Genomic DNA, 22,945 nt, shown 5'->3' on the forward strand with positions numbered 1-22,945 from the left:
CGGGCGTGTCCCTATGTCCATATGGCCGTGTGACTCTATTTCATGGGAAAACTTTCTCAGTTTTCCTGAAACTTCTCAAAGTTCTCGGTTTAGTCCGAATAGATTCTGATGAATGTTTTGGGCTTCGTAGACCCAAATAAAGGACAACATGCATGTGTTTGAAAAGTTTTGAACTAGAAGATATTTTATGGCTCAATTTTTGCATGAATGTGTATGTTTAAGTCGGGTAATGCCTCGTACCTTGTTCCAACGTCAGACATGGGTAAGGGATGTTACAAGACATGGCTCATTTTTATGTAAGTTGTAACCTACTAATTGTGCATGTTGGTGTTTAGATGTTCATTAGATGGTTAAATGTGGTATTCCATGCATGGACATGTGGAAAGTGGCCAAATTACTTGGAAATGGCTAGGTCATAATTGGAAATGAGTTATAAAATGGGCCAAGTCTAAATATGTTTAATGATATGGTAATCCTTAATAGAAAAAGGATAATTTAGCATGTACTAAATAGATGAGATGAGGTTAATGTGAAATGAGTTATGCTAAGTTTGCTTAAGAGTATAATTAGGCCATGTTAAATACCCTTGAAATCTTTAAGTGTGTATGGATGTTAGAGGGTGACCAAAGGCTTGGAAAATAGCCCTAAAAAGGTCCACACGGGTAGACACACGGGCATGTGTCTAGACCATGTGCGACACACGGTCAGCCCCTATGGGCGTGTTGTTTGGCCGTGTGTCCCCTGCACTTAAAATTTTAAGTCAGTTTGCATGGTAGTAAACACATGGGTAGAGACACGGTCGTATGTCTCAACCATGTGGAGGACACGGCATAGCATACAGGCGTGTACCTCAAAACGAGTGATGGCATCATAAACAGAATGTCTAGGTTTTTAGACATGAGCGACCACACAGACGTGTCCAAGCCGTGTGAGGGACACGAACCAAGGACACGGGTGTGTGCTCGGCCGTGTGAAAACCCCTGTAGGTTCGAAATAGAAAATAAATTTAATTAATTCCACACGGGTAAGGGACACAGGCATGTCCCAAGCACACGGGTGTGTGAGGCTTAAACCTAAAAATTTTCCTAAGATTTTTTTAAGTTCTCGATTTAGTCCCGGACCATTCTTAATGTATGTTTTGGGTCTCGTAAGCCTATAATGACACTATGAATGTGTTTATTGGTTTTAATTTGGAACGAAATTTTATAGCCGTGATTTTTTGAAAATGTCATGTTTGTGTACGGTAATGCCCCGTACCTTGTCCCGGTCTCAAGTACGGGTAGGGGGTGTTACATATATGCTCAGTATATTATATGTATTTTAGGTTAATAATTTGAAATTTTAAATAAGGTGAGAGTATTCATATGATTGATTTACGAAGTATAAATTGTTTAATTATCTATTTTGAGTTGCGTTTGATCATTAATGCCTCGTAACCCTAATCTGGCGACGGATATGGGTTAGGGGTGTTACAGTTAAAGATTATGGATTATGCCACTGATGAGTTTTGGATATTCTTGAATTTTTATGGTAAATTATTAAGCTTGGTTTTCAAATAGGACTGTATTGTAAAGTAATTTTTGGTAATTTTAATGTTTTTGGACTAAAATGTTAAAGTGATAAAATTACGAGGACTTGATGTGAAATAAAAGTAAATATAGGATGTAATAGGGTCCCAAACAATTTGGCTAAGCTTGAATTTGGTTGAAAACAGTTAAATTGCAAGTTTAGACTTAGGGACTAAATTGCATAAAAGGTAAAATGCTAGGGAAATTTTGTAAAATTATATAAATTCATTTAATATGAACTCAATTATATTTCTAATTGTTTATGGAGGTTAGATCTTAAATTATATAAATTACTAATATTAAATTGATTTATTGATAGAATTGGAATTATGAAAAGTTACAAAAATGATAATTCCTAATATTAATGGAGACAGGCTGCATGTAAGACCATACCAATATGAATCATGTATCAAGATTTCAACCGTCTTTCTAGTATGTGTTGGATGGAAATATATGATGATCTAAATGCGATGTGCGGAACATTAAGCGGTTTGTAATAGTATATATGTGTAAAGGTGGTAAATGTTGTATTATCATTATATGTTAAAAAGATTACACATTGTGATATTAGGAAATGTGAAAATTTGATTTGAACTAATGTTTGAGCATTAGTCACATGTTGTGAGCTATGATTGATAGGAATTCTGATAATAACCTTGTTGACAAGAACTCTATTTATTTATCTTATTATTTGAATTATTATATTTAATTAAGTTTTATTGTTTAACTGACGAACTTACTAAGCTTTATGAAAGCTTACTAGTGTCATTGTCTCTTCTATGTAGATCACGTTTTATGGAAATCGAGAGATCGGATCAACTCAAAGAATTCACACTATCTGAGGATCCTTTGGTAGATTTTGAATTCAATTTGGTTTATGTGGCATGTAATAGGGGAATTTGGTTATGATCTGTAATAGTTCCTAAATACTTATATTGTATAGTTGCGTGCATATGATGTTGTGGTTTGAATAACTCTGTTAGGTATGCATGCTTAATTCTAAGCTTAAGCATAATGGATGAATGTGATATGATAAGATTGGCTTGAGTTAAGTATGAAATTTTGAGATTCATTATAAGTCATTATAAGCATGTTTGTAGTTTGTATATGTAGTTAAGGAAATGAATTGTGTAAGTGTTGAATTTTGGTGCCATTGATGACACATTGGTTAGGCTTTAGGTTGATTGTATTGGCATGTTTCGAGTGTCATTGAAATGCATTTTCAGGTATTATACTCATTTTTTTGAAAGTTGGTTTAGGTACCAAAGCATTTGGATATGAAATGAGCAAGTTTTGGGTCATTTTTGGGCACACACGACCTGGGACACTGGCTATCACACGGCTGTGTGTCTCACATAGGTGTGTACTCTAAACGTGTTAAGTGCAGATTTTACACGGGCTAACACATGGCTTGCGACACAGTCATGTGACCAAACATCGAATTGAACACGGTCTACCACACGGCCTGTGACATGGCCATGTGAGGGTATTTCGAATGCTACACAACTTGGGCTATGTCACACGGCCATGTGACCCCTATTTTAAAAATTTTTAATTTTTTTTGAACTTTCTGATTTGCTTCGAATTGGTCCTTGATTATTCCTAAACTATTTTTATGGCCTTGAAGGCTCGATTTAATACCCATAAGAGTATGTTTTACTTCGATCTTAATTGTTTATGAAATGTTGTTAATTAATTTGGTAAACTTGATGTTATCTGTTATTGATTGTTTTGAATTGTATAGTAATACTCTGTAACCTTAGTCCAGCGACGAAAGCAGTTATTGGTGTTACAATTTCTGTTTTAAATTGGAAAACCTCTTTTGAGATGGTTTATCATAAACCACCTTTTTTATCTTATTTATGTGTTTTTAGGTGCCTTTGTTATGCTAAATATTTTAGCACTTGTGATAAATTTGCCCCTCGTTCTTTACCTTCGGTTTTCATGGGATACTCATATGTGCAAAAAGGTTATATTTTGTATAATCTTTCTACTAAATCTTTCTTTATTAGTAGGGATGTTATTTTTCATGAATATGTGTTCCCTTTTAAACTTGACCAGTTTCATCACTCTTTTTTTTTTTCCATCTGACACATCTCATCCTTGTTTTGATATTGAATTTCTCATTTTGGCACCTCATGACACCCCTACTTCAACTTCTGCTACACCTTTGACTTGTAATCCCACACTTACACCTTTTTTTGACTTATTATCTACTCCTGTAACAACTGACTTGTTCCCTAGTCCTTTTATTAATGACCATTCACCCATTGTATAGTTTTTTGTTCTTCCAATTTCTTCCACAGTTCCTTTGCGTAGTATTACTCGGTCTTCTAATCCACCACTTTGGATGCAAGATTATGTTTGCTACTCCTAATCACTTTTATCCTTTTCACTCGTGGCAGGTCAATTTTCCCTTTCTTCTTCTCTTGCTTACCGTCATTTAACTCTTCACACCCAATATTTTGTTGCTTCTATTTCTTATCTACCTGAACCCCAAACTTATGCCAAGGCAATTAAAGATCATCGTTAGGTTGAAGCTATGCAACAAGAAATTCAAAAATTAGAATCAATTGTCACTTGGGATGTTGCTTTCTTACCCTCTGGTAAAACACCCATTGGATGCAAATAGGTCTTTAAGGTGAAATATAATTCTATGGCTCAATTGAGTGGTTCAAAACTTGTCTTGTGGGATAAGGTTTCACTCAGCAAAAGGGTGTTAACTATCATAAGAAGTTTTCTCTAGTTGTCAAGCAAGTTACGGTTTGTACTGTCATTGCTTTGTAGTTAAACATGGTTGGTCCTTGTTTCAAATGGATGTCTATAATGGTTTTTTACAAGGAGACTTACATGAAGAGGTGTACATGAGGCTTCCTCCCAGTTTTTTCACTTAGGGGGAGACTCAGGTTTGTTGATTGCGAAAATCTCTCTACGATCTAAAGCAAGCTTCGAGACAATGTAACATGAAATTTGCACGAGCTTTTCTACTCAATGGATATTCACAAAGTAAGCATGATTATTCCTTGTTTACTAAAAAGGTTGGAGATCAAATTGTCATAAGGCTTATATATGTGGATGATCTATTAATGTTTGGCAATGATATTGAGCTTATTTGTGAGTTGAAACAAGTGTTACATCACAACTTTAGGATGAAAGATTTAGGGATCTCAAGTATTTTATTGGATTGATATTTTTCAATCAGAAGTTGGGATAATATTAACTCAAAGGAAGTATGCTATTAAGTTAATTTCGGACATGGGGCTTACAGGAGGGAAAGTGGTTGTTACTCCTTTGGAGCCAAATCTGAAGTTAACATCTATTGAGAATGATGAAACAATTCAAGTTAATCAACATGATAAAGTTCTAGCAGATGTATAATTGTATCAACAACTCATCAGAAGGTTACTTTATTTGACTCACACAAGGCCGGATATAGTTTTTTCATTCCAACATTTAAGTCAGTTTATGCAAAGACCTAAGAAATCACACACGAGGTAGCATGCTGTCTTATATGTTATGTTGAGAAAAATCCAGGAAGAGGTTTGTTTTTCCTAGAAAAAGGTTCTTTACAGTTGGTAGCCTTTTTTTACTCTGATTGGGCATCAAGTCCAATGTCATGAAAATCTGTAATCGGATATTGTATAAAATTGGGAGATTCGTTGATTTCATGGAAATCAAAAAAATAAAACACCATCTCAAAGTCGTCAGCCGAGGTAGAGTACAGAAGCATGGCCTCGATTGTTGTGGAGATAGTTTGGTTAAGTGGTTTGTTAGATGAGCTTGGTTTTAAAAATAAAGAATCAGCTACACTGTTTTGTGACAAAAAAGTTGCAATTCAAATAGCAAACAACCCAGTGTTCCATGAGAGGACAAAGCATATAGAGATTGATTTCCATTTTGTGATAGAGAAAATACAAAGAGGACTGCTTTGGACAGAGCATGTATCGACTAAAGAACAATTAGCAGATGTCCTAACGAAAGGGCTTGGTGTTCATCAACATGAGTTTTCAGTTACCAAGTTGTGGATGCGAGATTTGTTTCATCCACCAACTTGAGGGGGAGCATAAACTTTGTAAATATATTTAACTGATTGTTAATTTGGTTAGTTAGTTGAAGAAGTAGTTAGAAAGCGGTTTATAAAGACTTTGTATATAAAGAGCAGTGAAGAAAAGCTTATACAGTATGGAAAATTAGTTTTTTCCCTCTTCATTCTTATTTTGTTCTATTTATTGGCTATCATTCTTAACTTCCAGCAGCTCCATTAACAATTACCATTACTCATAGGTACCAAAATGTATAACTTTTACCAAATATATGTACCATATTGGATAAAAAAAACTCAAGTACCCCATTAAAAAAATGTCAAACATAAGTACCAAATGATATATTAAACTTATTTTTTAATCAAAATTCCATCAATAACCTTTCCTCACCAATGTTTTTCTTTTCTCCTTTCGGATTCTCAAGCAGAGATGAGTTCAATCATGATTGCACAACTTGTTTAGACCTAAAAAAAAAAATTATAGCAGCAAAATATGAGGTGAAAAGAGGGAGGTGAAAAGAAATTTAATCAAAAATTAATTAAAAATACTTTTAATAATAATATTCCTTATTTATTTTTAAAATAGTTTATGAAAATATTACATGGCACAATTTGATTGATGACTAGTAATTTTTCAATGCTTATTAAAAATAGAACTAAAACGAGCAATATTTTAAGTATCCAAATGAGAAAAAAAATATCGGAGTGAAAGATGAATTGTGGATTAAACCATTAAAAATAAGAAATTGTATTCTTTTATTGAACAAATTATAGTTGTTAGAATCAGATTTAATCAACTAATTAAATAAAAAATTAATAGTTTAACCAGTGAAATAAAATAAAAATAGTTAAAACAATTTTGAATCGATAAAAGTTGAAAATTGAAAAAATGGTTAAGATCATAAAAATACTAGATATTATATTTTATATTTCTATTTTGACTTTTAATAAATTTTTATTTTTATTATTATGTTTTGATTCATTTTGATTTTGTATATACATAATTTTTTTCAAAATTATATGTTTTAATATTATTTTTAAAAATATATAATTATTATTTTATTTTTTAAAATATGATTACATCAATTAAATCAAAAATTGAAAGTCAATTTCGTCTCCTATTTTCATCCTTACAACACTGTCATGGATTAGAATTCAAAGAGTTACATGTATTTGTATACAAATTATTAAAAACAAAATGTAAAAGAGAAGACAAAATGAAATATATTTATCATTGATAACATTTATAAAAAAAAAAAAAAACTTGTGGCCATTGAGGGTTTAGCTTCATAGCAAGGTTAATGCCTTAAAATTTTAAAATTTTATTATCGAGTCTCATTTTATATAAATCATGTGTAAGTTTTAATTTATATTTATTTAATTTATGTTCTCGTATTTCATTCCCGTATAGATTTATTTTAGTCTAAATTTAAATATATTATGGTTATTAGTCCGGATCATACTTTACAATGATTAATTCTAGTTATGATTATTCGAACTTATGGTTATTAGTCTAAATTTAAATATATTATGGTTATTAGTCGGATCATACCTTACATTAATTTAAAATATTATTATATTTGAATTTAATGTAATTTATAATTTAATTTAATATTAATTTAATTTTTTATAATTAATTAGATTTTATTATTTTCAATTAAAAATTATTGATTATAAAGATTAAAGATAAAATAATAAATAGAAGAATAAGTAATTAATAAATGATAAAATTCTCATTTTATTTAAAATTTATTTAATAAATAGAACTCAAAAGATAAATGAGTATTTTTCAAATGTTAGGGTAAGTGATTTTTTATCAAAATTTTCTATAATTATTATTAGGTTTAAATGTCAAAAGATCTCTAAAATAATTTTAAAAAGTCATTAAGCATTTAATTTAAAACTTTTAATTGAATGTTGGAAACTGAAATATAATTTATTATTAAAGTCTTTAACGATCCGGTAAGTGTTGACGTAATAATTAACGAAAAATAAAATAAAATGATAGTTAATGTGACAATTGATGTAAAAGAATAGTAACGTAAAGAGTTTAATTAATTATTTAAGATTAAAATTATTAAAATATTATAACAAAATTTAGAAATCATAAAATTATAAATATTATTATACTATGAAAGATATAAAATTTTAAGTTTTAAGAAAAAATTAGAAAAATAAAAAATATAGAAAATTATAAAATTTATTAAATATTATTATACTATGAAAAGATACAAAGATTAAAAATGCTATAAAACTTTTAGAAAAATTATTAAAAACATAAAAACTATAAAATTATAATTTTAAAAATGATTAAAATTATAATAAATAAAAAAATTAAAAATTTAAAATTAATTAAAATTAGTTAAAAATATTAAATATTATAAAAATTATAAAAGGGAAATTTTTGTTATTTTAAGGTTTGGAGTTTTTGTTTTTGGTAATAAGGAAATGTGGAGCTTGAAGTATGATAGTGATTGGATTTGTATAAGGAGTCCAATAACAAGTTTGAATGAAAATGAATTTATGATTCGTTAGGTTATTAGTGTGATAACATGAGGAAAAATTATTTATTACAAATGTATTATAATAGTAAAACATAAAATAAAGAATAAATTGTACAAATTAAAAGTTAAAACTAGAAAGACGAGTGAAAATTTTTCCTCCTCTCTACAAAAAAAAGTCATGAGAGTGACTAAATATTACTAATTGAGTTAGTTTACTACTTACTCATATACTAGAACATATGTAAAAATACTACTACTATAAAACCTAATTTTAGTGCTTGATGGTTAAGATGAGTAACGAGGGAGGTGATATGAAACAAGTTAATATTAATGGAATGATGTATGGATAATGTGTGAGGAAAAACAAAATTGATTAATAATTTTATTAAAAAGTTTTAAATTTAAAATTATTAAAATATTATAAAAATGATAAAAATAGAAAAATTATATAAATTATTAAATATTATAAAAATTAAAAGTACTACTAATTTTTATATTTTTATAAATTTTATCATTTTAGTATTGTTATATAGTTTTTAATTTGTTTATAAATTTTAAAAATTAATTAAATCATCATAAAATAATTTAAAAATTAACGAACTTTTACATTTTCCCACCTAAAACACAATGTTAACTATCGTATCATTCTTAATAAAAAAACTATCGTATCATTATTTTCCTATATCAAGTGTGATTTCATCACTTAACAGATATGCGAAGGGCTTTGACGAAAAATTAAATTTGAATAATCTAATTGATAGATTAGAATTAGAGTTAATTAGAGATGTCCATAGGTAGGGTCGGATTCAATTAAAATCTTTAGCTCGTTTGTTAGGATCGTATCCGGCTCAAAAAATAGGTTTAAAAATTTGTCCAAGTCTAGTTTAGATAAAGATACTAAAATTCGAGTCCGGTCTCATTCACCAGTATTAATTTTTTTATTTATTTTTTAAAATATATAATATATCTAAAATACTAAAAATATTAAAATAAATATTTTCTAACAACTTGAAAATAAATTTAAAAATATGTATACTTAAATAACACTAAGATAGGTGCAATTTAACAAGCAAATGCCTCTAAAATAGTAATAAAATTAACAATAAAATAAGAGTTATATAATATCCAAATAATAATAATAAAATAGTAACAACATAATAATAAAATTGTAATAAAATGATTAAAATGATGAGAACACAACAAAAAAATATCAACAAAAGGGTAAAAAACAGCAAAAAGAAAAATGGGCTCGAGCAAAAATGACTTTACCTGAGATCCAATTCATTTTATAAATGGGTGTTATTTTTTTATCCAAGTCTATTTTTTATATTTATATTTTTATCTAAATTTTCTTATTTTTTGAATAGACCTTCGAGTTGGGTCATCTCGGCTGGACAGATATAAAGTTAACATATTGCAAGAAATTTAATTGATTTTTTTTTATTATTTTAAAAATTTTTAACTTGTAAGCCCTATTGTTATTATGAAAAGGAAGTAAAGAAAATGGAATTTTTTTTTTGAATATGGTAAAAACATAGAAGAGGATAAAAAGGGTCAAAGTTACATTTCACTTCATCTCTCTTTTGTCTTTCTAACTACATCTCTCTTTTGTTTTTGTTTTTATTTTTTAATTGTTTTCTCTTCATCTTCCTCTTACAGTCTTACTTACAGATGAAAGAGTGACAAATGAGATTGAGATTTGTTGTGTTTTTTATGGTATTATTATTATAATGAAAGGAGAATTTCTTTTTCTCTTCTTTGAAAGCTATGGCTCTGCAAGCAGAAGGGACTCAGCAGATTCAAAGCCCTCCATTGATGAATCTTGATGGCCTGTTATGTGAAGAAGAAGATTTAGGAGTTTATAGTTTTGAAGAAAATGGAAGTGAAATTCCTGCTGAAAAGGAGAATTTTGTACCTTTATTTCTTAACGAACATGATTTGTTCTGGGAAGACGATGAGTTAATCTCTTTAATGTCTAAAGAGAAACAAACCCATCAGGGTTACGTTGATTTTTTTCCAGATGAGTCTTTAGTTTTAGCTCGTAAAGAAGCTTTGGATTGGGTTTTCAAGGTTAAGGCACACTATGGGTTCAATGCCTTGACCATGGTTCTTGCTGTTAATTACTTTGATAGGTTCATTTTAAGCTTTAAATTCCAAGAAGACACGCCATGGATGGCACAATTAACCATCGTGGCTTGTTTATCTTTGGCTACCAAGGTTGAGGAAACTCAAGTGCCACTTCTTTTAGACCTCCAAGTATGTGTCTAATGCAAACAACATTGTAGTCCAAGTTGTGTTTCTGAACTTGTTATCGACTTATTAAAGTTGGGTTTTAGTGATTTATTTATTTTTCTTTAGGTGGAGGAAGCAAGGTATGTGTTTGATTCAAATACCATACAAAGAATGGAGCTTTTGGTGTTGTCAACCCTGCAATGGAGGATGAATCCTGTGACACCAATATCTTTCTTTGATCATATTACAAGGAGGCTTGGGCTGAGGACCCATTTGCATTGGGATTTCCTTCGTAGGTGTGAGCATTTGCTTCTCTTCCTCATAACTGGTGAGTGAGTAATCAAAACAGCTTTTGTTTCCATTGCTAATAAAAAAGCTCAGGTTCCTTGTAATAAGAAGGAAATGTGCATATTTGTTTTTTGGCCATTTATTTGAGTTCTAATCTTAGGTTTCCAATCCAATTTTGATCCAGATTCAAGGTTCGTGACTTACACTCCTTCTATCTTAGCTGCTGCAACAATGCTGCATGTTATAAAAGAGGTTGAACCATGCCATTATCCTGAATATCAGAAACAGCTTATTGCTGTACTCAAGGCATGTGAGGTCTGTACACGATTACTTGGGGGATAACTATTCTAAAATGATATTAGTTTACTTAAGACTACGATTGACTTGATTGTCCATTAGTTAATTCAGATTTTGTTTCAATAGGATAAAGTAAATGCCTGTTACAAGCTCATCTCAGAGTTATTGGAAAGCCAGTACAAATGAAACCAAGGCCACAAAAGGAAGTATAAATCAATACCAAGCAGCCCTAATGGTGTCATTGATGCATCATTTGGCTGTGATAGCTCAGATGATTCGTGGGCTGTGACATCTTCGGTCTCATCGTCACCCCAGCCACTGTTCAAAAGGAGTAGAGCTCAAGACCAGCAGATGCGGCTACCTTCACTAAACCGTATGTTTGTGGATGTGCTTAGTAGCCCTCGTTAATCTTTCTTTGTCATAATAACTAGTACTGTTAAACATGTTATTAGATTTTCCTCATCTGCAAATCAGTAGTAATTTTTCTTTAATGTGCAATTGATGTGTTTCATAACCTATTTGTAGCCTTTTATGGCCAAATTTTCTAACATGGATCAGAGATGTACTAATATCTGCTAAATTCCATTTTGATTCATCTTTGGAGGTCAGTTGGGAGTCTATCTATGGTTGCCTCAATATGCTATGGTTTCTGATTCTTCTAATGTATAGCTGTGAAAGAACATATGTTTATCTGCATGCATCTACATTATTTTTAGTAATTTATCTCAGAATTTAGGTGAAAGTAGAACAAAGATCAAGTTAGGCAACCCAAGTCAAACTGCTTTGTAACTTTTGTGCTCTCCCGGGGTAGATAGATGAATGACTGTTTTATAAAAACGAGATAGAGGAAAAAGAAATAATAATCAATTGGAAATTTGGGATCTGGGATTTTGGTCCCCCCTTAGTTTTACTAAATAAAAATCAGGGGTGAGGGAGTTCTTTCAACAAGGTCAAACAGAACGGCAAAAGTCCCTAACAACATCAACCTTAAATATGGCATTAGCCATTATGACAAGTTATGTTATGCTCTGCAAAACATTTAATCTTTTTAAGTCCATAACCATCTTTATTCTTAATGGTTTTGATATTCTTTTACTGGAAAAAAGTAATAGCTGTCATCTGTGGCATTATTATCTATCAAGACTGCTTTTTTCCTTGTTTGCATGTCTTGGGACCTTTTCATTTGAGTAACTTTCTTAGTTTGATATTTTGAAGTTTGTGGTTGTATATTCTTGGATTTGCCAATATCAAATATTGAAGAAACAGCTAATCTATAATAGTTAAAAAAGGCATAGGGATTTATTGGTGAAGAACTTCGAATGCACTAATGATGATTTTAGTAAATCTGTTCTAATGTCCTAGACCAAGAGATGTTTGCAGTGCCAAATCATGCATGATTGCCCTTACGATAAGCAAATTCGTTTATGCACAGTGGTTACTGCTAAATCATCATATTCTAATTACATTTGATGATTTTCCATGTTTCATAAGTGTTGGTCATGTCGCATATAATTAAAAGAAAGTTTTGGCAAACATCAAATAGCTAGGCTGGGAAGAATTAAAAGTTTTGGCAAACATCAAATAGCTAGGCTGGGAAGAATTAACTGTTTGTTTTCTGGTTTTCATTTTGACTTGCATTTACAGTATTTGGATTAAGGTGTGAGTGTCCAACACAATTTTGTTCATTTATTAAAAGTTTTTCCATGTATTTGGAAAGTCACATCCTTATATCCATGGTTCTAAATATGTGTTGGACATGGAGTCCGAGTAGACATAGAATGCCAGGAAGGTCACAATGAGAATAGGTTTTTGTATTTCAAACCAAGCAAACACGAAATGCTTGTGGATGAAGAAAGTAGAGATTTGGCAATCAATAGATATAAGGCTTTTCAATTTTCAGGATGTCTTTTGTGCTTGTGGTCCTTCATTTGCTTTACCATTTTCCCTTTGCTTTCAAGTTTTTTTTTCTTTTTGGACAGTCTTCCATTTATCGCCATCTTCAAGTTCTGCTTATACTTTGCTTGAGAAGATATCATTTTCCTTTAACATTAGTAGCCCGTGGTATATGTTATAATTACTTCCAAAACATTTTCATGTTGATTTTTGTCTTATGATTGAACTACATCATGGTTATTAGGTTAAGAGGCAATGGGAAAAACTTCCCATGTCCATCTCATCAGGTTTCTCATATAGTAACTCATCATTGGGAAGTGCATTTAGATGCCATGTGTTTAAGCAAAACTTGAAATTTCAATTAGTTTTTGCAGTCGTCTTCAAGAGATTTGAATTCAACTATCCGGAATTATTACTCCTAAATTGATAGCTTGATTGATAATAGAAAGAAGAATGAACAAATAAATAAAGAAATATAAAGGAAAATCCACTTTTTTTATCCTTTATACTAACTAATTTGTCTTGGCGTGGTTTGATAATTAATGGAATGAAGGAAAAGCAAACAGAAACTGCATCCCTTCACATGATAAAGAAGGCAAATTATTTTTATTATTATTTTGGGTTGAAACATGTTGGTTTAGGTGAAAGTACTAGGGAAGCCATTAGGAAGGGATTACTTTGACAAAATAATCCTTTTGTTAAATTTTATCTATGAAAAGATGACTTGAAACATTAAATCAATGTTGAAAATTATTTTTTATGGGTAAACTATAAAAATGGTCAATCAATTATGCTTTTTGTTCTATTTTGGTCACTCAACATTAATTTTTTGATTTAGTTATTAAACTTTTCAAAATTAAATATTTTAGTCGCGGATTTTTTTTATTGGTCTAGTAATAAAATTAACCCTCGTTCTATCAATTTGATCCTAAATATAAAAAATTTTAAAAATTTAGCCCTCAATGTTTACAAAATATCATTTTAGTTCTAATTCTAAAAATTTAATAAATTTTACCTCAATATTTATAAAATCTATCAATTTAGTCCTAACTCTAAAAATTAAAAAAATCATTTTAACCTTTTATAACCCATTGACTAACCTACGTGAGATATTAAAATAAGAAAAAGTGTAACATTTTGAAGTTACTTGCAAAAGAACTCTAAAAATTGAGATATAATACAAAAACTTAAAATTAAAAAAATAAAGGCATTAAAAATACTATTCATTCTCGTGTAAAACTTAAATTAAAAAGTCATTTGATTTCATCCCGTGTAAAATCTAAATTAAAAAAAAATCATCTCTTGATATTTAAAATCCTGACTCATTTAATAATTTGAATAAAATGACATACATACACGAAGTTAAGGATTGCCAGATGGTATTCCCTTTTCCAAAAATCATTGTACATGTTTTAAGTGTACAAAACTGCAAAAAAGGGAGTGGCAGAAAGGTCTCATCAAGGAAGCCTCATCTATGCGCTTCAAAACAAAACCCACTGTCCACAAAACAATTGAGATTTCACTTTCATAGTTTGACCCTTCAGTTAGCACAAAATAAACCAACTGTTTTAATAGTTTTTTATTTTAAGATTTTGTTGTAAACAAGCAGAGCTTTGTTCTATAAATGTGGCAGCTCAACACACTGAATTCTCTTTAAAGAAAACAGACAAATGGTACAGCCATTGCCATAATTTCAAACAAAACAAACATGTTTTGCTTAGTTTTGTAGGAATTTATGAGTTACTTGCTGTGGCTTCAATGATTTCGTCTTCAGCTTCCAATCAAATCTTGTTTGAAATTTCTCCACAATGATATTTTAAGCCTCAACTTTATTGAAATCTCTTGTCCAAACCCATTGGGGATGGATTTAGACCCACTTCAATAACTTGTTTCACCATTATTTTTATCGGACAAAATTAAAGATGGCGTTAGCAAAGTCCTGCCCTACATAATTAATAGTTTGTTCTAAGCCTTGTGAATATAAAAACATTTCTTATGACGTTTCTCATATATAGCAGTTTCTTAATCATAAAAATGGCTCAAAATCTAATGGATAATGAAATTTTAGTTAAATGTTTTCGCCCATTGTTTCTCCAATCTTTTTTCTTAAAACAAGGGTTTCAAGGATAAAATTTCCAAGAAAACCTTAAAAAAAAAAGATACATATTGAACACGTACCTTAATTCGACAGTAAGCTCGAGTAACATAACTAAAGACGTTGGTGGATAACAAATCAAAGCCTTTCCAAAGTCCATGGCCAGATATTGAAGACGTAGCCTATTTAATGCCTGCGAAGTGAAAGCAAACCAGGTTTATCAGTGATTTCAGAAGTAGTCAAGGCATTTGTTAGCAATGACAAGTAAAAAATGGATGTTAATTGTTTATTTGACGAAAATTAAGCGCACAATGTACATTACAAGACAAAACATGCAAGTTTTCATATCTAGTCAGTCTCCAAATGAAAAAATAAAAGTAAAGGTCATTTCTATATGGATCATTGTTCCATTACTTTTGAGATATTGCTTCTTTTGCAGATTCCAGGGTTAAGGCCACACCGGCGGCTGCTGCGGTGAGGACACCGCCGCTGGTCTTAGGGATGTTTTGTGAATCTTGGTGAATTAACTGCGCATTCTTTATCTCCTGCCCTTTTCCTTTTGATGAATAATAGCTTTCAACTTCACCTTTTGCATTTTGGGTCTCTCTCTCTAACTTCACCTTCTTGGGTCCGTTATCCATATTGAATCTCATATTCTTAATTTAGATTTTGCATTTTCATTTTAACAAGTGATTGACAATATATGTTTGATGCTATAATTAGTCCCTTATTTTACTGTCTATTTTGACACATGGCTGATGAGATGTTTGGTCTCCAACACCATTTTTAAGACAAACTAAAGGCCCTAACATCAAGTCTACGCCAAACACATGTCACTCTCTTATGTTAATCGGAATCTTCATTTTCCCTTGAAATATTCATGCCAAACATCAATGTTCAACAAATTAGGACAGAAGGTACGATAAAATTGAGAATACAGTCCGGCTAACATAGTCGAAGAAGGAAACTTCTAAATGGTTCTCAAAGAAAAGATTCATCCACATCTCTGTCATTTAAAATTTAACAAAAAAAAAATGTAAAAATAAAGGATAAAGTCAATAATATTTGACTCACGCATATGAACACACATTGCCAACAAGTGCAACTGATGACTATATTATGTCCCTGTTCTGAACGCTACTGGTTGGATTACAATTGAAACAATAGACACAACTAGAGATATTGATATGGCAAGGGAACTTGACAAAACTGTAATGTCAAGCAGATCATTAAAGGGCTTATACTTAGTTGTTGCTCTGATCGGTAACTCAAAAGAGGTGACCCACTGCAGTGGACATCAGAAGCATCAGAGAGCCTTTGCCTTAGTAAGTTGTTCTTTAGTAAGTTGTACTTCCAGCAGCATCGACATCGATGTTCAAGATGTTTTTTCCTGTTCTGGGTTTCTAAAATTGTTTTTTCTTCAATTGGACTCAAGGCCTCTGCCCCATCATCTTCATCTGTAGCATATAAGATCCTTTTGATAGCTGCAACAATCTGCAATAACATGTTGTAAGGCGTTAAAACAATGGATTCTAACAACCCTTTGAACAACATTCTTTTCTATTCTAAATCTGAAAGTCAAAGGAGAAAATACGGGCGAGTCTTCAATTTTAGGAGTCTGGCAGAGAATCTCAATGTCTCTCAACTTAGAAAAGTAGAAATCCCTCTCTTTCTATAGACTATCCACTGACAGCTTCAATTCAGTGATCTACATTGTGCAGGAGAAGAGATATTGTTATATTCTGAAACCGATAATACTATGCTATGAATTGTTGTTATTGATAGTTCAGCTTATCAAAAGGAACCCAAATTAATGGTCTTTCCCGACATAGATTTGTTCCATAACATACTAATTACTATCAGTTCATTTGTAGAATTCTCAAATTCCTGTTCTTCGTAAGCAGCCATTGCTGATTGATGGAGGCCTAGGAGCCGCAGTTGAACCCTTTGGTTGTGTATTGCTGCGGTGCTGATTTCTTGTAGCCTGCTTCCGTTCCTCCTTTAGAAGCCTCTCTCCTTTCCACTGGATTGTAACTAAATATGGCAATAGAAAAAAAATCATTCATAGATCCTTTAATTCATGATTTACTGAGCTACTTGGAGAATGTAAGCTTTTAAGGAGAAAAACCCCAGATAGAGAAACCATTCACTAACAGTAATATATATAATACTACTACCAATTGCGTGAAAATTCAACTATAAATTATGAACGTATCCCAAATGTCATTACCAATTTCCAGGGGATTAAATTCAACCATATTGGAAGTGTAAAATGTGACAAACTGCTGTGCAATCTTTGAAACAGACAACACGACGGAAACGGTAAAGTAGAAGACAGATTTGAGAAGGCCAATTATTGTAACAACTTAATACCCGTTCACAAGAAGAACAAGAAAACCCAGAAAGGAAGTAAAATAATTAAAATAAATTGATGATTGAAAAGAAAATTTAGGGTGTGAAAGAAATTTACCTATGAAGACCGCCTTCATTGACCGAATCACAATATATTTTCATCCATTGCATGAACTCCAATTATCAAGCGGCCTGCCTTTCACCAGCTTGCTCACTTCGATATGCTAAAATCCCCAAAGTCAAAATTCAAAACAACCAAAGCAAAAAAGAAAAGAGAGAGAGAGAGAGAGAGAGAGAGAGAACATATCGACAAGATTGAAATTAAAACCTTGGTGATTTTGAGTTTGCTAAAGAAGTCTCGTGGATCATATCGTATTCATTTTTGGCGTCGAAGTTGACTCTATGCATCGGCACCATCCCCGGGTGAACCGCATCCATTAGTTGGCAATGAACCGCCACGCCGGACCAGAAATACATATTCATAGAACAAAATAAAAACCTCTTCGACTTTGAAGAGATTGAGATGGAGAGTGGAGTTGATCCAAGCAAGAAATTCAGATCCATCATTCCAATGTTCGTTGCCATTTGCTTTCTTTTTCTTCTTCTCAAAATCAAGCCTCTTTCTAACGACTATTTTATGTTTGAAAGGTTTTTAAAATGAGGAGCGGGATCTCTTTCATTTCAATAACCGCGGGCTAGCTTTTAGCCGGCTTAGACAAGGACCGGAGAAACCGCTCTTTTATGAGTGGGTCCCGCTCAAGCCTAAACTTATTGCAGCTGGTTAAAATTATTTTTTAGGCTAAACTGTATTTATAGTCTCTTTTGTTTACTTTAGGTTACATTTTAGTTATTTATGTTTAAAATATTACATTTTAATCACTTATGTTATCGTATTGTAACATTTTAGTCACTGAACTATTAATTGTCGCTAGGTGTAACGGTAAGTTGACGTGGCACGTTAAATCATAATTTTAAACAAAAATTTTAGGGTAAATTATACAATAGATCCCCATATTTTTTCGTTTTGAGCAATTTAATTTTTTTATGTTCTTTAATTTTTTTTTCCATTATTTAATAAGTTTTCACTTTTAAAAGTTTTTGTTTGTTCTTGTAACACGATTTTTTAATCTTGCTTATGCATGTAGTCTTGCTTATGCAAGTGATTTTAGGGATAGTTTTGCCACCTCCTTTCTAGTTTGGTAGATGCTTTATTCTTTTGCAGATTTTTGCTCACCGCTTTAGACTATTCGAGGCTGGTTTCCTTATCGTATTAAGTGTTTGCAATCACTTTAAATATGTCGTACTTGTATTGTGACAAAGCTAATTGTCAACGTGTTATAATGTTCTATTTATATTGAGACTAAAGCCCTTGTTATATTGTGGAGCTTGTCTTTTATCATCTACTCTGAATGTTTGTTATTTTTTTCTTAAATTGTACGGTCCTATTCATTAAATGAATTAATAAAATTTCCTTTCAAAAAATATTTATTTAATATAAAAATTTCAACTTTAAAGCTCTAAGGTTATGTTTTAAAATTGATAATTTCATATATGACAAATAACAAAATTTATCGTAGTGTTAGCTATAGTAGTCACTACTGTTGAAATTTTGATAGTCACTTCAAAACATTTACCTCAATATTTAACACATACAATTGTTTGATTAAAATTTTTATAAAAATGAAAAGCTTTTGATAAATTCAATGACAGAATTTGTGCCACTTAACTCATAATATCAAGCATTTGTTATAGCGAATATAACTATATTTATATACAAATTTTATATATTTTGTGAATATACATATTATGTCTATTGATTTAATGTCATGCTTTGACTTAATGGTAAGATTCTTAGCTTATATACACTATATGTGTTTTTTCATCCAAATTTTATTTTGGTTTAAATTATTCCATGTGTGCACTATATCTAAATTATTTTAGTTTATATGTTTTAATTATTAATTTGATTGTATTTGAAATAATTAAATTTTATGTGGTAATTATTCAGATTTATATTATTTATGTTTGTAACTTGTAATTTAAAAGTTCATCCAATGCACGATACCATGCATTTTCAGCTAAACCTAAACTTTGAAGCAAAAGTATAAACAAAAAAAGAAAAGGAGAAAATAAAAGAAAACCTGTAAGTCAATCATTACATACAATTTTTACTAGCAAGGTAGTCTGAATGTTCTCAAATGGGTTTATCAGTATCCATAATAGTGGGAAGAAGATGGGATTTTGTCAAGAATTTGTAAGGCTTCTTTCATGGTGGGTCTCTTTTGTGGGATTGGAGATGCACAATGGTACCCTAACTTGAAACAAGCCAGCAATGCATCCTCTTTGCCTTCTAAATCCCCACGAATAGCCGCATCAGCCATCCTCAATGCCTTGTTCTGGTCCTCAACCACCACCCCATTTCCCTGCCCCAGCTCATCCACAATTATAACTTTCCCGGTTAGAAGCTCAAGCAAAATCACCCCAAATGCATATACGTCCCACTTGGGGTTGGGCTTGAGGCTCCGAAGTGACTCCGGGGCATGGTACGGCGATACACCAAATGAGCTCGGGCTTGGACTTGGACTGGGGCTAGGTCCCACTACATCTTGGAGGCTATCCCTTGATGCTGTCGACCTCTTGCTACCAAAATTTACGGCTGACATTCCCACTTTAGAGCTTGTATCACCTGTTACTAGCCTTTCTAGACCGAAATCTCCAATCTTGGGTTCCATGTTAGAGTCTAAGAGGATATTGCTGGGCTTCAAATTGGCGTGCACATGTTTCTTCTCATGGAGATATGCTAGCCCACGGGCCACACCTTTAGCAATTTTTAGCCGAGCCTCCCAGGGAAGATGACAAGGTGAAGAGCCAACTTTTCCTGAAACAGAAAAGCCAATACTTAACAAATGTAAACGCATGAAGATGGGTCCTTTTCATATTCAATCGATGTTTGACTTTCTCATGCATTAAACGACAACCTTTTAGTTAAACCTACTCCACCGCCATGACTTCACTTCTTCAGCGTTGACAGGAGCATATCACATACATAACTTTTATATATTTAACCTTGAAAATGTGAAAATTTGAAAAGGTAAAAAGGACTCACTGTAACGAGCGTTGGCGAGGCTGCCATTTGGTACAAAATCGTAGATAATAAGCTTTTCATCAACTCCCCAATAAAACCCACGAATCCTGACCAGATTGGGGTGCACCAGTTTAGAAATGATTCGAACCTGGGTCTCGAAATCCCTGAACCCATCCGCACTGTTCTCACCAATCCGTCGAACCGCCAAGGAGGTCCCATCTTCAAGCACCGCCTTGTACAGTATGTTAGACCCGGTGGCACCTAATATGTATGCCGACGCTTTAAGTAACGTATCCAGATCAAGTTTCTTTTCCCCATCGACGGTCACCAACGTCCCTTTCTTGTCATCTTCTTGCCCTTTTCGCCGTTGATCATCATCATCTTCTTCCTCTTCAGTACTGTCGGATTCTTCTTCGTACTTTCCTCTCTTTATTAAACATGCCCATATCGCAAACACTTTTGATTCTGACGATGGGGATGCTGTATTAGCTTCTTGCTTCAGTGTGGTCTCCAGTACTCTGTTTTTTCTCTTTATTTTATAGACGAAAAGGAATACCATAATTACTAATCCAACTCCAGCTATATCACCGACTATAATTCCCACTATTGTTCCTGGTTTAAGCTTGTTTCGCCGGGATGTTTTAGCTCCGGGATCCGTTTTCTTGGGGATGGCGGCCATTGCTGGAGGATAAGTTGGTGAAGGACTTGGACAATCACGCTCTGTTGCTTCGCCACATAGATGAGGATTCCCCGAAAAAGATTTGGAATCTTGGTTCTTGAAAACGACAGAATCCGGAACTTCTCCTGTAAGATTGTTGAAGGAAAGATCAATGGTAGCGTTACTGGGGATTTTCTCGGCGAATTCTGGTGGAATTTTCCCGGAAAGTCTGTTGTAAGAAAAATTCAAGTAGTTGAGGTTGCTGCCTCCGAAGTCTGGTGGCAAGGAACCCTCAACAAGATTGGAAGAGAGATCTAAAACTTGAACAGATTGGAAGCCACTTGGGAGATTCCCTGAAAAGTAATTGTTCTTCAGAGAAACAACAGTTAGATTCTGGATAGTAGTAAGAGTTGCAGGTAAAGCCCCCGTCAATCCATTATCGGAAAGGTTAAGGAATTGAAGGTTTTGCAGAGTTCCAATGGTTTCTGGTATTCCACCGGAGATCAAATTGTTTGACAAATCAAGAACCCGAATCTGGGTTGAATTGAATAAGGAAACAAGGAGAGACCCATTGAGAGAATTATTGGAAAGATCAAGATTCTGAAGGTGTTGAAGTAAGCCCAGATCGGATGGAATTGAACCAAGAAGCTGAGAATTGGGAAGAGACAAGCCTGTAACTCGAAGGTCGCCTTTAATGGAGTTGCTTACTGCTCCACAAGTTACTCCATTCCAAGAACAAGGCGTCTGGTCGGCGGAGTTCCAGCTTTGTAATACGTTTAGAGGATCACTAAGAATCAAATACCTGAAAGACAGCAAGAGAATCCCATCTGTGTTTAACCCCAAAGCTTGAACCACAAGAAACTCAACCACAGCAAGAATTCTCCACCAAAAATGGAGTTTAAGACTTGAGGAGGAACTCATGATTTGTCAAACTGATCACACATTTCTTGTGTGAAAGTAGACAGAAAGAGAGAAGGGAGGAAGGAGACGAGAGAGATAGGAACTAACTGAGATTTATCATTTATGTTAATGAAGTTGCAGAGAGGCCACGTGATGAAAGTTAGCTAAAAATATATATACACAGCTCAATAAAAACAAACTTGTCTCATATAGCCAAAAATGTTCTGGATTGGCAGCTATCTGCATATATATATATATATATATATATATATGTGTGTAAAATATATGGTTTTTTAAGGTTTGATCGAAATGATAATTTGCTGATGATCTCACAGTTGGTTTTAGAAATAAATAAATCAAGTAAAGCTATTACAAGATGAGAACTATAGAATAGCATCTTTGCTACAAGACATCCGTGACAAGATGAAAAGAATATTTATTAGTAGAAAAGTAATTGGTTTAAGGGTGAATATTGTGTACTTTTTATGAAAAAATTAATTTGTAGATTGTACCAAATATCTCTAGGTAAATATGTTAAAATTTATTTAACAGAAATTATTAATGTAAACTTAAAATGATTAATAAGAATAGAATACTTGAATTATCATGTCTATAAAAGTAAACTGCGAAGGTGGGATTCTTTCAAAAAAAAAAAAAAAGAAGAAGGGGGTTACAAAGACAAGAGAATGAGCATATATTCCTCAAATCTCGATCGGTCATACATCAATAATTTTATATGTTTCGTCAAATTTAGATGATTGTGTGTAGGAAACATACTGTGTACATTTCCTATCAAAATCAACTTGGGGTGTGGTAGGGGAAATTAAACAGAGGCAGGGAAAGAAAATTTGGGAGGGAAAATGAATAAAAAAACATTGATGTAGGGGCAACATAATTGTGAAGGGGTCCCTAACATCATCCTCCAGAGCGTCATTAATGGTTCTATTAGAATTTTAGGTCTTCATTCATTGCTCCACCCTTTTCAAAAATTTGACCATCTGCCATTGTCCTTAAATAAAATCATACATTTA

At 32.3% G+C, this 22,945-nt stretch overlaps 3 protein-coding genes, 1 long non-coding RNA gene and 1 pseudogene across 4 annotated transcripts; 1 reads left to right on the forward strand and 4 right to left on the reverse strand.

Moving 5' to 3' along the window:
* Nucleotides 1–9,618: 9,618 nt before the first annotated feature.
* LOC108477249 (cyclin-D3-3-like) lies at nucleotides 9,619–11,539 on the forward strand. The gene is made up of 4 exons (XM_053023362.1): nucleotides 9,619–10,370; nucleotides 10,473–10,674; nucleotides 10,819–10,949; nucleotides 11,058–11,539. The coding sequence occupies exons 1-4, from the start codon at nucleotides 9,882–9,884 to the stop codon at nucleotides 11,115–11,117; spliced, it is 882 nt and encodes a 293-aa protein (XP_052879322.1). The 5' UTR covers nucleotides 9,619–9,881; the 3' UTR covers nucleotides 11,118–11,539.
* Nucleotides 11,540–14,871: 3,332 nt separating this feature from the next.
* LOC128285686 (uncharacterized) lies at nucleotides 14,872–15,572 on the reverse strand. The gene is made up of 2 exons (XM_053023567.1): nucleotides 15,334–15,572; nucleotides 14,872–15,112 (listed from the first exon to the last, which is right to left on the reverse strand). Exons 1-2 carry the CDS (start codon nucleotides 15,570–15,572, stop codon nucleotides 15,106–15,108), a joined length of 246 nt encoding a protein of 81 aa, XP_052879527.1. The 3' UTR covers nucleotides 14,872–15,105.
* Nucleotides 15,573–15,912: 340 nt separating this feature from the next.
* LOC128279297 (uncharacterized) lies at nucleotides 15,913–16,606 on the reverse strand. Its single transcript, XR_008276174.1, has 2 exons — nucleotides 16,514–16,606; nucleotides 15,913–16,413 (listed from the first exon to the last, which is right to left on the reverse strand). It is a non-coding gene; the product is annotated as an uncharacterized LOC128279297 (long non-coding RNA).
* A 73-nt stretch (nucleotides 16,607–16,679) lies between these two features.
* On the reverse strand, nucleotides 16,680–17,962 carry LOC108477546 (microtubule-associated protein RP/EB family member 1C-like; annotated as a pseudogene).
* Nucleotides 17,963–19,258: 1,296 nt separating this feature from the next.
* On the reverse strand, nucleotides 19,259–22,163 carry LOC108477071 (probable LRR receptor-like serine/threonine-protein kinase At4g37250). Its single transcript, XM_017779513.2, has 2 exons — nucleotides 20,378–22,163; nucleotides 19,259–20,149 (listed from the first exon to the last, which is right to left on the reverse strand). Exons 1-2 carry the CDS (start codon nucleotides 21,933–21,935, stop codon nucleotides 19,479–19,481), a joined length of 2,229 nt encoding a protein of 742 aa, XP_017635002.1. The 5' UTR covers nucleotides 21,936–22,163; the 3' UTR covers nucleotides 19,259–19,478.
* Between the last annotated feature and the right edge of the window lie 782 nt (nucleotides 22,164–22,945).

Source organism: Gossypium arboreum, chromosome 12 (assembly GCF_025698485.1).
Source record: "Gossypium arboreum isolate Shixiya-1 chromosome 12, ASM2569848v2, whole genome shotgun sequence".
Lineage (NCBI taxonomy): Eukaryota > Viridiplantae > Streptophyta > Magnoliopsida > Malvales > Malvaceae > Gossypium > Gossypium arboreum.